The sequence below is a fragment of the Zonotrichia leucophrys genome, chromosome 3 (assembly GCF_028769735.1).
Source record: "Zonotrichia leucophrys gambelii isolate GWCS_2022_RI chromosome 3, RI_Zleu_2.0, whole genome shotgun sequence".
NCBI classification, from domain to species: domain Eukaryota; kingdom Metazoa; phylum Chordata; class Aves; order Passeriformes; family Passerellidae; genus Zonotrichia; species Zonotrichia leucophrys.
The window spans coordinates 2,665,282-2,680,732 of NC_088172.1; the positions used below are offsets into that span (position 1 = coordinate 2,665,282).

At 35.8% G+C, this 15,451-nt stretch overlaps 1 protein-coding gene across 1 annotated transcript in view; it reads left to right on the forward strand.

Annotated features, from left to right (window-relative positions):
* Positions 1–15,451, forward strand: part of FBXL4 (F-box and leucine rich repeat protein 4) — a 63,332-nt gene that overhangs the window by 21,689 nt on the left and 26,192 nt on the right. Inside the window, exons 5-6 of the mRNA XM_064707250.1 lie at positions 1,711–1,955; positions 10,091–10,304. Of these exons, the coding sequence (XP_064563320.1) occupies positions 1,711–1,955; positions 10,091–10,304 (459 nt within the window). The remainder of the gene's footprint in view (positions 1–1,710; positions 1,956–10,090; positions 10,305–15,451) is intronic.

A 15,451-nucleotide genomic window follows, 5' to 3' on the forward strand; every position in this document is an offset into this window, starting at 1 on the left:
GGATTATATCTTTGTTAGATCCTAGTTATTTTGGATATTTTAGGTTTCAAAATGTCAACAGATTCCTAAATGTCAGTTGGGTGCAAACTTTGCTGATTTTAATGTAACTGCAGTTATTATATGTGCATAAATATATTTTTACATATGCTGATGCATTGAAATATCTGTGCTGGTCCTCTGCATCAATCTGAGTTCCAGAGACCTGCAGAGACAAAAGTCTGGGCTGTTTTTAGGGAAAGGGACATGCAAGGAGAAGAGAAGATGAAAGACTTGAAACCAAGTATGAAAGAAACTGGAGTATATCAAACACTGTATTTTTGCATTGGAGTTAAGCTAAAATGTTTTAAGATACATAGATCTTGTTGGAAATCTAAATACTAAATCTGGAGCTGAGTAGGAAGTAACATTTTCCATTTTGCAGGAAGTTGAATTGTTTTGTTGTTCCAAAAATGAAGGGGGGAGGAGGGGAGGTGGAGAGCAGCTGCATAATAAAGTGATGCATTGGAAGTACAATCTGTTTGGATCTCACAAAAAGCTCCATTTTCGTTTTACGTCACAGATTTTATTCTGATTTTTGGCGGATTTGTCTTATGAATCCTTCTAAGACATTAAAATGAAACGTTGGTATTTTGAAGGGACAGGATTCTCTTCCTTTAGAGTTGATTTGTGAGTTGTAGTTTTTTCATTTACTCTGATTCATTTTGGTGAGTTACTCTTTCCCACTCTGCTTGATAACAGTCAGTTTAAGTTATATAACTTGAGTGCAGGTACTTACATCTGCTAGAGACAGCTCTGGTAAAGTAAACATTAATTTTTAGATTTCACTTTTCAAGTGCATTTTCTCTCAGTTCCTAAGCTAAAGGGGATTTCTTTATTTTGTCGGGCGTTTTTATTTCCTAAAGAGAGTATTTGTGTCTGTGTTGATCATTCCTTGGAAAGGAAAACAGAGAGGAGGGATATTTCTTAGTTCCTGAGTGTGACATAAGTTATTACAAAAACTGTAACAGGGATGCTAGTCAGAAAGGCTGGTGATTATTCTGAAGCTGAGATGATTCAACTGATGCAGTTAAAAAGGGGTTTTGCTGTTCAGATTTTACTCTGGTGTAGAACAAAAATGCTCTCAAAGTATTACAGCAAGGGAGAGATCGTAAAAGGAGATCTGATTATGTTGAATTTTTTACCTGGTTGCATAGTCCAGAGGAGAGGATATAAGATAGAAGACAAAACACTGATTTTTAAATCTGAAATTGGTTTAGGGTGTGGGGAAACTGGGACATGATATAGTTTTTCCATGTACTTTGCAAATATCTCCCATCTTAAAAACCAAACACAGAGAAGAAGGAGGATGCCAGTTCTGTGTTCTGCTCAATGAAAGAGCAGACTTAGTGAAAGGAAATATATAAACATAGTGTTTACGTATATATCACTGTTTAAATTAGCATAGGTAAAGAAATTTTTGATTTGAAAGCTTCCTGTCACTTTCATATGCTGATCTGCTTTTTCCTTTCTTGTTTAGCATGTTGTCAAATTGAGATGGCAGTGCAGTTCTATTTAATAGTTAATCGATTTATTTGAGAAGTTACTTTTAAGTAAAAGGTTTTACTTTCCTTGAAGTTAGAACACATTTTCTTACTCCTTTGCAGTTTTCCCTTAATGTTTTAAGTGCTATATGACCATCTGTGACTTTTTCTTCCCTGTTTTTTAATATAGCTCATCCAGTTGATTTTGAGTCACCTTACAGTACCAGACCTGTGTAGACTAGCACAAACTTGTAAGCTACTGTATCAACATTGCTGTGACCCTCTGCAGTACATTCATCTCAGTTTACAACCTTACTGGGCAAGGATTAATGACACATCCCTGGAGCACCTACAGTCTCGCTGCACACTCATCCAGTGGCTGAATTTATCTTGGACTGGAAACAGGGGAGCCATCTCTGTTTCTGGATTTAGCAGGTCAGTGTCAAATGTACAGAAATGTTTTGACAAGCTCTGTTTGCAGAGCTGCTGCACGGTAGCTTCACTAAGTATTTGAAACTTTATTAAAAGGCAAAAAATGTATTGGATTTACTGTAAAGGGTGTGAATGTTATGATGTAGAAAAAAGGAACAGCTGAAACAGTAGGAGATACTAAATATAGCAGCAGAAGTCCATAGCAGTCTGAAGAATCTGCATGTTCCAAGCTGCTTGTGACTGAAAGGCTTCTTCCAGGGGGAGCAGTGTTTTGCTTTCTTCTGGGCTTCTGAACCACTCTGCTAGAACTGAGCTATCAAAAATCCCTCTCGCAAGGAAAATGTTTGTGGCTGTTCTGTGTACAGATGAGTCATCAGTAGGACAGTAATAAACTGATTGCATGCTCACATGGTATGAGCCAAGTAATCACTGGAGTCCAATGTAAATGCAAATATTTTCATAAAAGTGATTTAAAACATTAGCCCTGTTGGAAAACAGGGGGGTTGCATGTGCATATTCCAATGAGCTGAAAATATGACTGTGGTGTAGGTCATTAAAATAGCAAATTTGCAGGGATTCTTCTCTCTGTAACAGCCATGTTCTCTGCTTTCTTAAGATATTTCTTGCTTCTTTGCTCATTTGCATTAGTTAAACAGCTTCTATCAATGCATTTCATTTAAGCAAAAGTTCTTGCTTCAACTAAGGGATAATCAGCAATGGCAGGTGAAAGCAGAAATTGACTGATAAGAAACAAAAATGTTTAATATATCTGAAAACGTTGTCTTAACTCTCATTTGTTTTCTGAATAAAAAGGTTAACTCAAGTATGCAGACATTTTCTTTCCTTTCGTGCCTAAGTTCCTTACCTGAGGAAGTAAAATATTTTGAAGAAATATTTTGTCAAGATGACAAAATGGGAATGTTTCTTCTGTTTTTCCAGACCCTCCAGTATAATCCAAGAATCCTGTGCCTCTTTTGTGCTTATTGGTAGGGAAAGAAAATATACATCAGCTAGTTGAATTGGGTACAAAAATTTCTCCTAAATTTGGATTTTGTGTTAGATACTTTATGCAGAGGATAAATGTGCAAGCTTTAATTGAGAATTCAACTCTGAAATCATGAAGTGCCTGCTTTCTGATGCTTAGCTATTAAGTCTGGCTTTTGAAAACTTAACATATGTGAATCTTTGTGGCAACTTTTTTCATTTCCATGATTTATTGTTTTTTTAGTATACAGTACTGTGAAAAGTCTTTGTAGTATTGTAAGAAATTATTGCCAGATTCAGAGACTTATAAACTTTACCAGTCAGAAACTGGCATTTCTGACTTCTACTTAGTTGAAAATTACTATTACTAATTTTTCTTCTTCAGTGCTGAATTACTAGTAACATGTATATGCATACAGTGTTTTTAGATAATAAATATTCATTATTTGTATGTTAATAATCTGTAAGTAAATTAAATCTGTAAGTTTCTATTTCTTATAAGGAATTATATTTATTTGTAACAAATGGGAATAAAAATTTGACATTGTTGCAATTCTGAAATTAGCTTTTGGAAAAAGTGTTTCTTGGAAGAGATGGATGCAGTCTGGGAATGGGAGGTGCAATTCAATCATAAATTTTAGAAGCACAATTATAAGTTAAATAATTTGCATGTCTAAACTGTGCTTATCATTTTCCTTGTGGAACAAAATTTCTCCACTGTAACTCGGTCTGGTTTTAAACTTTTTTCTGTTATAGAAATGATTTTTCAACCTTTTCTTCTGTAAAAGCCTTTTCTACTAAAATCCCCAGCCTAAGTTTTTCTTTTGATGGTCTTCATCAGCACGTTTGTCAAATTTGCTGGCCTCCAGGAGACGAAAATTTGCTGCTTATTTGCTATGAAAGTATCTACTAATAGAGGAGACTCATTAGAACAAGATTTGCTTTTAATCATTTTTCCTTTTGTCCAAAACCAGGATATGTATATTTTTGCATTTTTCTCAGCATTTGGAGTTACATTTGTCAGTGTTGAATTCAAAACTGGTAGAGTTGGTTTAATTCTTACAGTTGTACAGTTTAAGTTATGATTTCTACAAGTCAGTGTATGTTTAAATGCTACTCTTGCTTAAATCTTATTTTGGAAAATATCTTTCAAAAATGTTTTTATCTGTTGTTTCTTACGACAGTCTTAAAAGTAGTAGCTTGTACAAATTTGTCATTTTAAAATGTTCATATATGCATGAAATGATTGAAAATACTAAGAAATGATTGAAAATATGTATTTTCTTCAGAAATGTATTAGAGTAAAAAGAAGTTAAAAGCAATTTTAGGAAATATGACTGGAGCAAATACTGTATTATCATGAGAAGACAGAATGCTTCAGGCATATGAACATCCTGAGGCAAAGCTGAAGGTGTTTTAACTTATTGATAACATCTACTCCTTAGGGCTAAAAATTACTATCATAAATTTTTCATTTCAGCATATAATATAAATTAACTAAACTTTATATTAGATTGAACTAAAAGTGTACAAAAAAGTGAAAGGAGTATCTGAGCAGTCCTAGGAGCTTGAAATGTAAAATGACAGGGAATAAGCAAAGATTTCACAGCAAGCATTGCATAAGCAGGTCTGCATTTCTCTTGGCTTTAGAGGTCTGGTGCATCTCTTCCTGCCAGGGGGAAATATCAGTGTGGGAGGGTAGGACCTATATAAGAAAAGTGAGGGGAGTTGATTGGAGGAGTAGTAAATATTGAGATGCTGAATAAATGCTCTGGGGTTTAAACAGCTCAAGGACAATGACAGTTTAAAAAGTGAGTTCTGCATGCAGATTTCCTTGGCTCACAGATAATGTCATTAACTTGTTTAAACTCTTTTGCTTTAAATATCTGAGGAATTAGGATTTTTATTTACATCTGACATTTTACACTGTGAAAATTAATTAATAGTATTTTATTTTCAGGTTAGTGATGCAGTGTTTGCATGACAAGCACATCCAGGAATATTTCTTTAACAGTTTTGTTGTTGTTGACAATTGAAGGCTTTCATTGCCTTTAGTAGAAGTGTGTTCTGACAATATTTAATTTGGTGAGGCTTTGATAGAAGTCAGACTAGTGGGAGGGTCAGAGAAATTACTGAAATATGCACCAAACAGTCACAGAAAATGGGAGTAATGTGTGACTTTACAGGAATTCTCAATTTAACAATCAGATATGTCACTTGCTTTAATTTCCCGAGGTTTTTAGTAAAACTTGGGTTGGCTGAGAGTAAGTTACAACATTTTTTTGCATGTTTTTGTTGGTATAGTTTATCTGTATTGAGAAAAGCACAAGGTCGGACACTTGATATTCTACTTACTTACATGCCATGTTTTAGGATTTACTTACCAAAAAGGAAGTATAATACATGCTAGAGTAGAAAATAACATTGTACCAATTAGAATAGCTAGAGGAAGGGAAAGTGACTTAATTTTAAAACCAAATTACCTTACAAAGTCTCACTCTTAAGCATGAATACTTGCATATGCCAAGAGAACCAAGATGTGTGTCCAAATCAATTTGTCTGGCATGTGCTCTCACCATCCTGTGCTGCTCCTATCCTTCATCTCCTGGTCTGTGTGCCCTGAGAAACTGCCTGCACAAGTGTTCAGGGATATCACTGACCTGCTAATCTGACTTCCACCAGCACACAACTCTGTTCCAGCCCTTGTGATGCCATTTGTTCTTTTGCCTTCTCCTACACCTCTGTGTACCCAGTTGTTCTCCACTCATACCAACCTTAACACTTTGGTTACAGTTATCTGTGCTAAATGCTGCTGCTGTCATGTAACATGGCAGTCTTGAAAGGAAAAGCATCACTGTGAATTTAAAAATATATGAACAGATCTTTAAGAATGATATTAAAATAGAATTCTACAAACCATTTTATTAAATGTAAAACTGTAATTGTAAGGCAGAAATAATGCTCTGTGAGCTTGTGGAAGTAATCATACAGATAGAACTATGTAAGAAAGAGGGGTTCTCAAGATCTTGGAAGTGAAATGAGGAAGAATAAAATCCAGATGGGTTTTGACATTTTGCTTGTCTGGTGACAGGCTCTGGAAACAGGAGACCTGAGTAGCTGGAGGGAGCATGTGGTTGGCTTGAAGTAGACAGAAATGACTGTTTTATGAAATACTGATTCTAGAAGGAAGACCTGGCAAATGGGGCAGTATTGTATCTGTCAAGTAACAGAGGTAACATCCCTAATATGGATGCTAATGTAAGGTAACATTACAAGGGAAAGAGCTAAAGGGAAAGAATAGATGTTGCTTCCCTTTTCCACCCTCTTTCTTGAATACCAAATTCAAATATATGCCAATGAGTATAAAATCAGTAGTGAAGATTTTAATTGAATAAAGATTTGGTAAAATCAGCATAATAGAAAACTGTTGTGTTAATTGCACTAAAGGAATGTAAAACTATGTAGCTAATTGCATTTAGGAAGGATGAGTAAATGAAAGAGAACAGGACTGTGATCCCTACTTCTTGTAGAATTTTCAGTTATTTTGAACTGGGGAATATAGAGTAAGTGAGGATCATTAAACTAAGAGTTAATTATAGGTTCTAGATCCACCAGAAAGCATTGGAGGAAATGTGATGTGTTCAGTACCTGCATAAGCACGTGTCTAAAGGTATTTTGAGAATTTTGTTTGGGAGGTCTTTCATTCTGTCATGAAGAGTACTGTCTCTTGGATTTTAATTTTGGATCATGAGATATGTTTATGATGTACACATGAATTACATAACTGGAAATTGTTAGTGGGCTAAGTGACCCTGTGATCATTGTGATTGGTTTAAACCTGAGCAAATATCATCCTGCCTGCTAATAGATATATCTGATGTTTCAGGAAAACCTCACTAGAGCTTACTTCCCAAAAGCTTGAGGGATTGAAAATAAGCATCAGTTCTTGAGAGTAGGCAGAAGGTGATGGAAAGTGGGATTCCTTTTTTAATGAAAAAACAATCCCCTCCCCTCTGGGAAAAAAAAACCTCAAACAAACAACAAGAGGGCCCCTCTCCACCCTCCAAAAACCAGAAAGAAGCAAAACTGAACAACCACAAGGCCTGAAATGCTGCTGTCTAACATGAGGATCAACTTCAAGGGAAAGGCCCAATGCACTGTCTAGCAAAAGAAATGTGAACATTATCCTAGGTTGTTCAGTCATATTTTATAGCAAACATGAAGGGATTAAGAGAAATCACTTCAGAAATAGTGTGTATAAAATATCAATAATAAAAACAAAACTAAAGGGATGGATGACTGCAGAACAGAGGAAACACTGAGAACAGGAACCAGTCAATCCTCAGTGATTAAAGGAGAGGTATGTGAAGAAATGTGAAGAAATTTTGATTTGGGTGGAAGATGCTTTTTTGGATGTTGTTTGTTTTCAGATTAGCTAAATCATTCCAGTCACTCAGAGGCTGTTAAGTCTCAGAAGTATGAAGACCATGCCACGTTTGTTTTGAAAGTATGAGAACCTTGCCATATGGCTCTGCGTGGAGATCCATGTGGAAAGACAGCAGCAAAAACCTCTAACCTGAGCAGTCTGTTTAATTCAAACAAAGATCAGGTGTCCCCACAGAACTGTGCACTTCTGCCCAGTGTTCTCTGCCCTGTGCTGCTTGTTGACTTCCTCAGATTCCTCCTTCTGTTCCTCTCTTTCCTACATGCATGCCCACTCATTCTTGTACCCTGCTGCTGCATGTACCTTATCCCCCTTTTGTTTCTGTTTCATGTCTCCTAAATAACCTTTTCCAACAAGGCAGCAAAGCCATGAAGGGCAGTGCTTGTTGCTGTCACTGTGTTTGGTCTCTGCCTGTGTGTTTCAAGTGTAATGAGTTTAAATAAAATGTTATGAGGATAATAATTTCTCCAGCTGGTGAGCCTGGAGTTCTTCTCCATGTCTGGGGGCATAACTGAGTGTTTCCCTGACCTGGTAATGTTAACTTTTAATAGTCCTAGAAGGAGAAAAGAATTGATCTCTACTAACATTTATAACAGCCAAGCCCTGTTAAATTATATGGCAGTTAAACTAACATCCATTATTGTAATGGAGTCATTCATAAAATATTTATTTGTTAACAAATTAAAAGCTAGAGGTATAATAAGTGGTGACTGACAAAGTTTTATGGAAAATACCATCATTCAAACAAACCTGATAATTTGTTGATGAGAGAAGCTGTGTGAATGTATTGTTAAAGCACTCATTAAATAGAGGAATTGGCTAATTGGTAATCAGCAATGTATCCATATATCTCGGCTCTGATTTCCAGGGGATTTCCATCCTGCATTTCTCCATAATAGTGTCGAACTCTATTGCTAGTCTAAAATAGCACTTTAATGTTTAAATACCTGATGTTAATTGTTGTGAATTGTCATGTCATTTCAGCTCTGACATTCCCACAGGAAGGCTTACCAGTCTCTGTGAATTCACTGTGTCCAGTATGGAAACTGCTTGGTGTTTTATTAAACTCTGACTTTAAAAGCTAAAATAGAGCCTAAAGAGAGACTGCAGAGTTAGAAAAAAACAGTGGAGGAGCAGACTTGCAGACCATCCATGGCAGAACTCCTGTGGCTCTGGGGCTTATGTCTCCCCTTTCTGAGTGTCTCAGACCCTCTCTTTGTTTCTGTTTGCTTAGGCTCATAGAAATGTTGGATGTTAGGGACCTCTGAAGGTCGTCTACTCCAAGCTCCCACTTGAAGTGCCAGTGTCCCCAACGCTAGATCAGGTCAGTCAAGGTTTCAGGTGACTCTTGGAAACATCCAGGGATGGAGATGCCACCCTGGAATCTCCTTTTCCCTCTGTATTACATAGGATCTACATGGTCACACTAAGGCCATGTAATATGCAAGGTGAAAGGAATAAAGAAAGATGATAATGAACAGCAAGTATGACTTGAGTAAGTAATGAAAAAACAAGGAAAGGAGGCAGCTTGAAAACTTGGATCTTGAAAGATGGACTTCAAGTCTTGGTCTTGGGTGTCATTAAGGAATGCCTCCCTGAATGTGTCTTCTTCTGAGACCAGCAGCAATTTCTTTACTAAGCTTCAGCTTGAACAAATGCTTGGGAAGGCTAATAACTCTTTCCTTGCAGCAATAGATTTTTATGCAAGCAGGAGCCTTGTGTCTGTCTGGCATGTTTATTCCATTAGTTAAACCCAAGAAGTAATACTGACTTCATGGTGCAAGTGTCACAACCTGAAGCTGCTTTGTCTGCCTGAATGTTTTTGTAGGATAGAACTGGTAAGAGAGCAGATCAGAATATTTATTAAGAGAAACTAATTCATGCTCTTTCACAAGTAGGTCCATTATTCTACAAAATAACATGGGAAACTCATTACAAGCTGTAGTTTAAGACACTAGTTTTTCCACTGGAGGAACTATCAAAATATAAGCATGGCAATTGTGTGGGCTTTTTAATCTTCTTAAATATCAAGCTTACAAGCTTAGTGGTTAATTTATAGTTTGAAGGTTATCTTTGAAATGAAAAGGGACTAAGTTTATGTCATTTTGGTTAAAGCTCGGATTAGAGATAAAAGAGCTTGAGATTCTGACACGAGATCTCTGACAGGAAAGCAAAGTATAGAGACCATCAAAGTTTCTACATTTTGGGTCTTTTCTCATATGATATATTAATTTTTTATAATTCCAGTGAAAGTCATATATTCCATATATTCCTCAGGAATTTGTGTTCTAGAACAGCTAGCAAGTGTTGATTCTGACTTGTTAATGAAAAGAATGAGATTTTTTTTTTCCTGGAAGTCTTAAAACAATTCTGAATAGATCATCCATTTATAACCAATTTTTATATTTGCAGATCTTCCTGAGATAAATATGAAATTATTGGTGTAAACTTGTAGGCCATTGTCAAAATTGGCTTCAACTGTTTTAAAACATTTCAAACATGATCAGTGTTTTACTTTGCTCCATTATCTCAGAGTTAATAACAAAGCATGTTCTCACTTCCTAAACCAAAACAGAATTATCGAGACCATTGTCTTTTCTTTGTTGAAAGGAATTATTTCCTGGTTTACATGGTTAAGATTTTGACAGCACTCAGACTCTCACCTGAAAGTATGTTAATTTTTCCCTTAAAACATGGGCTTCTTTTACAGGTTCCTGAAAGTCTGTGGCTCTGAACTAGTACGTCTTGAGTTGTCTTGTGGCCATTTCCTCAATGAAACATGCTTGGAGGTCATCACTGAAATGTGTCCAAATCTTCAGGAATTAAATCTCTCATCATGTGATAAAATACCACCTCAGGCTTTCAACCACATAGCCAAAGTGGGCAGCCTAAAGCGTCTCATTCTCTACAGAACGAAGGTGGAGGTAGGAACAGCTATTTTCAGCCTTTGCAATAAGCATTTCAATCCTCATAAAGCTGGTTTGGGGTTTGGTTTTTTCCAATAATGAAGAAGTAAATTCGTATTTTGAGTGTCAATTCAGAGCTGAACTCAGAAAATCCAAAGGTAGTTTCAAAAACCTGAGGATGGTTTTTTATTTTCAGAAAAGCTTTTGGCGTGTGTGTTTTAGCTTTCATGGTAGGTTGGTAACTTTTCACCTCCTGTTTTAAGCAATGTGGTAAAATTACAAATTTAAAGCTTTTCTTGTGTTTTGAAATGTACTCTAGACAAACTGTATTGGCAAATACAATTGTAAAATTATCATGTTTAGTAACTTCCTTTAATTTTCACCATTCTCCCTTTTCAAATGATTTGCTAATTTCTAGATTCCTACAGTCTTTGGATATTAGCAGTAATTGAGGCACGGAACACAAGTTTTTTATGAAACTTCTCATTTACAGTCTAAAAATTACCTCTTTATACAGTTACTTACCCAAATCAGAGTTGTTACTGCTTGCTGCGACACATTTCCTCTCTAAGATAGAATGGGTTTGTGTGCCGCAAGTAGCTGAGAAGTCTGTTGTGGTTTGCTACATTTTACAAATATTGTATCCTTACAAACTTAGCAGTTTGGATCAGAAAAATTCCATTCTCTCTCAGTAGCTATATTACTCAGGTGTTACAACCTTGCCACCATGGTTTACCGGGAAGCTGTTCTACTTTTATGTTGCAAAAGCTGTGCCAGAATGGGGGCAATCCCATATCTCTGCAGGCTTTTTTCCTGGCTTCTAATTCTAGATTAAACATTTTAAGAAGGGTTTAGTTGTGTGTGTTACTTGTGTTTGTGCTTTTGGTGCACAGAAGTCAGGCTGTGGCTCTGGATTGTGTGGGGAGTTAATCTGTGGTGTGATGAAGGGAATGAAGCTGGAGCAGTAGGTTCTGTCAGCTAGATTGCAAGGGACATCTGGAGTTAAGACTACAATATTGCATTCATAAGCAGTTCACACCTGACATGTGTGTTAGAGTTAGTTGGGTCTTGTTGATCTTTATTTGGTGACTCCTAAGTTTGTTTGTGCCCAAGTTCCAGCCAGGTGTCTGCAATGGAGTGGGTAACACAAGGTAGTTAGATTGAAGGGTGATCTACCTGCTGTGAGTGGTGCTCACTGTGGGGTGTGCAGTCACCATGACTTTGTGGTGGCTGCTCACTGTATTGAAGCAGTTTTATTTTCTTCAAAAAATTATTATTTTCTTCAAACAATTATTATTTTCACAAAGAAAACTGGTGAGCCCTGCATTTTTTTGAATAAAGCTGTATTGGTGCCTTGGGTGTATCTGTTTTGTTTCTACAATACTAGTCTTTGTTAATCTTGGATAAATCTTTTTATTTCATTTTGATTATTCGTTCTAATTCACAAAGCTTTTTAAGATCCAGGAAAGATCACTGTATCAGAGGTAGTGATTGTATAATTTTTTTATTTTTTACTGTTGGTTGATCAGAATCTTCTTGATTATTCTCAGGTAACTTCTGAAGTTTGAGGCTTCATGCTTGTATTAGTGCAGCAGATGAAATGTACTCTGAGGTGAATGGTAACTCATTCCTCTGCTGTTGCTTTGCTGAGCAGAGCTTGAAATTAAACTGAGTGTGGGTAAATGTTTCCTGACTTTGAAGCCCTTAATTGTGAAGATTCACTTCTCCCTTTCGTGTGTATGGACATGCAGCTTGTAGCCGACAAGAACATTCATTCATAATCAAGTTTATACAAGATTGTGCTTCTGTTTTATATGCATATTTGAACAAAAGGCACTGTTCCTAATAAACAGTGGAAGAGAAATATCTGGAAATTTAAATAGGTAAATTTGAGATGATGTTTGGGTGTCACTTGTTAATATGAAGCCACTTAACAATATACATTGTAGATCACAGGTCAAAAAATAAAAGGGAAAGAATGAAGATGTGGCATAGGATTTGAATTAGAGCATTCGAACTACAAAAGTTACAGATTTGTAGAAATAACATTATCTTTCTCAATATGAGCTTCTCTTAGTGCAAACCTTTGGTTATCTGTACAAAATAGGCTGCCATTCCTTCTGTACTTTTCAGCTGGTACAGAAATCTTGTTAGTAAGTGATGGCTATATGCAAAAAAGGATAGATTGATCAAGCATGCTGTCAAGTGATTGAGACTTCTCTAAAACTTGTCAAAGAGCTGTTAGTATTCTTGATTTTTGTGAAATTTCTACTGCTGTCTTCATTGTTGGAGCTTCTGAGGAGCAAACAGAGGAACAATGCTAATGATTAACCAAGAACTTGGCATTGTATTGTTGCCAACTGGATCTGCTCAGTGAAAAGAATATGAGGCTGTGAATCCACTAAGAAAAAAATTCAAACTGATAACAAGTATGTGTTTATTATGAGAAAATAAGAAGGTGATAAGAACAGAGCTGATACAGTGCTCTGTTAAAGTTCTGTTTCAAAATGCAAGAAGAAGAAACCAAAAGAAAAATCTGTTCATTTCATTTAGACTGTTTTCCTAAATAATTCAGGGGCTTGCTTTTTTCCTAAACCAAGCAATGACCAAAGTAAACTACAAAAATTTCATGTGTTAGAGCACATCTGGGTAAACAGTACAGTTTTTTCTTTTGGTTGTGGATTTGGACGTGATTAAATAACATAGGATGCTATTTGTCAGTATGTAATAATGCTGTTTCTGGTTTTGCATTATTATGCTTGATAAAAAATACAGAATTAACATTTTAATAAAATAAATGGTATTTCTCCCATACACACTCCCAAGTACCTGCCCAGATCCAGGATTTTCTTGCAGTCTAAGTCCTGCTGTAGCCTTTTCCTTTACTTTTTTGACTTTTAATACTAAAAAAGAGGAAAAAAGTTCTTTCAACATCTAAATTTAAAGTATTTGTTGTACTTTTCCCATGTATATGATTACAGTGACACTTATAGATAAATTCTAAGGAAACACTCTGCTGAAACACTGACTACTATTAATGATTTTTTTTTTTAGGTGCAGAGATTTTGAGGACAATGGAAAGTTAATGAAATTAATAAAGTTATGTTGTCTGAGCAATTGTAATTACAGTTTCTTCTTTAGCTGTTTTCTTTGAATAGGTTTTGTATTTAAAATTTTTGTCATTGTTTTTGCAATCAAAGCTGGAGTTTTTAAGTGTATGTTTTTAGTGAAATGGGCAAGGCTGGTGTTTTGCTACTCAGTGTACTGCTGCTTTGGAACGTTGCTGTCTGCAACACTGGAGAATGTTGTAGTCTTTGGTCTTAACCCTGCTGATTCTTAAGGCCATCTGTGATGTTATTTCCTTGACATATTGAGTGTGAGGTTTTGTGTATAGAATTTTTTTCTAACCTCTGAATTGAAGCTTCCAATACCTTTGAATGATTTCAACATTTCTGTTAGAAGAAGGAAAGTCCAGTGACTTTCAGTAACTTTTCAATTAGTGAAAAAAGTATCCTGCATGGCTATCCTCCTTCCCACCAAATGTGGCTCATTTTTCCAGTGCTTTAAATTAATTAATAAAGGTTCTTAAAGGTTGTTTGATTATGTATATGCTTGAGTAATTTGTATTTTGCTTTGAGAAACTGATCTCAACTTTTTATAAATGTAATTTCTTTGTGCTCAACACCACTGTTATACCTGTGGGATTTTTGTGCTGGTGGAATTAGTATTTACTGATACATAATTCCTTAGTGTTCAGAGTGTATTCACAGCATGACTAAAGCACTTGTTGGCCTTTATACTTTTGAAGAATACAATGAACAATGTATTATTGTATACAGTACTTGGCAATGCACATCTTTATCCTTGAGCAGGAATATTTTCTTAATTGAATGCTTATTGTGAAGTATTTAGTCCATATAAATCATGCAGCCAAAGAAGTATTTTAAGGAAACCAAAGCTAAAATTACAGTAGAAGAACTTGTCAGTCTTCTTACTGATGGGTGTAAATTTTAATGTAAGATTATATATTTCATATTGCATGATATTCTGAAATCTTTCTAATGTGTAAAGAAAAAAAATGTAAAGTTGGTATTGCAATTATATTTGAGATACAAAATGAACTAAATTCAAATCTAATTACAATGGACAAAGGACTTTGTTTTTCATACATTTTAAAGAAAGTGTTGTATTTATAGATTTTTACCTCTGATAATTTTGACCAAAAGCAAATTTGGAACTTGGGCAGCTGCAAGAAAGGACACTGGAAATCTTGGATACCAAAAAGAAGCAGAAGAATCATAGCAGTAAATGTAATAACTCTTATTTTCTTATACTGTGAGCAACATAACAGTTAATGTTGCCATAAAAATGTCCTACAGTGTTTTCAGAAATACCCTGAGTCGCATCATACTTTTGAGAGCTATTGTTTAAAGGGTTTTCAGTTTGGGCAAAGTTCCATTGGCTTGGGTATGAATCTTTAGGATGAAGAGCTGCAAGCAAATAGTGGGGGGAAAAAAAAGGTGAAAGACTCTAGCTGGAATGTGGATTCTTGGAATCAAGTTGAGTCTGACAATTGTGGGATACAGGGCCTTGATGGTGCTTTTTGATTTCATGTCAGGCTCACAGTGTGGAATTTGGTTGTTTGAGCCTGTAATGTGAAGTGAGGGGGAAGAATGAAGGTGTAAAACAGATTTGCAGACATAAGGGAGGACATAATTTGACCAAATACAGCAAAATCAAAATACAGTAATTTAATTAACTGCAGAGACTATTAGTTTCATTGAATTAATTCAGTAATTGCTGTGTTGCTGTGTCCCAGTCCCTGCTGTGCCCCTGGCACTGCCAGGTAGCTGTAGAGAACAAAAAGGTGTCCCTGAATATTCTGAACCCAGCTTGCAAATGACACTGGGTCTGTTTCTGAAGAGCCAGGTTGTTGTGACTTTTGAGAGGCAACACCTGCACTCATTAATAAGGCTCATTCCACCTTGTTCTTCTCTTATCTCACACTTACAAGTGTCCATGTTGCATCAGTGTTTTTAAATGTGTCATAAAGTTTTGGAGACGGAAGTTTTATCACTGTCTCAAAAATGATATCTCAGAAATGGTCCTATAATCCATGTGCATTAGGGAGATATGGACAGCAGATTTTTAATGAATCCATTTCA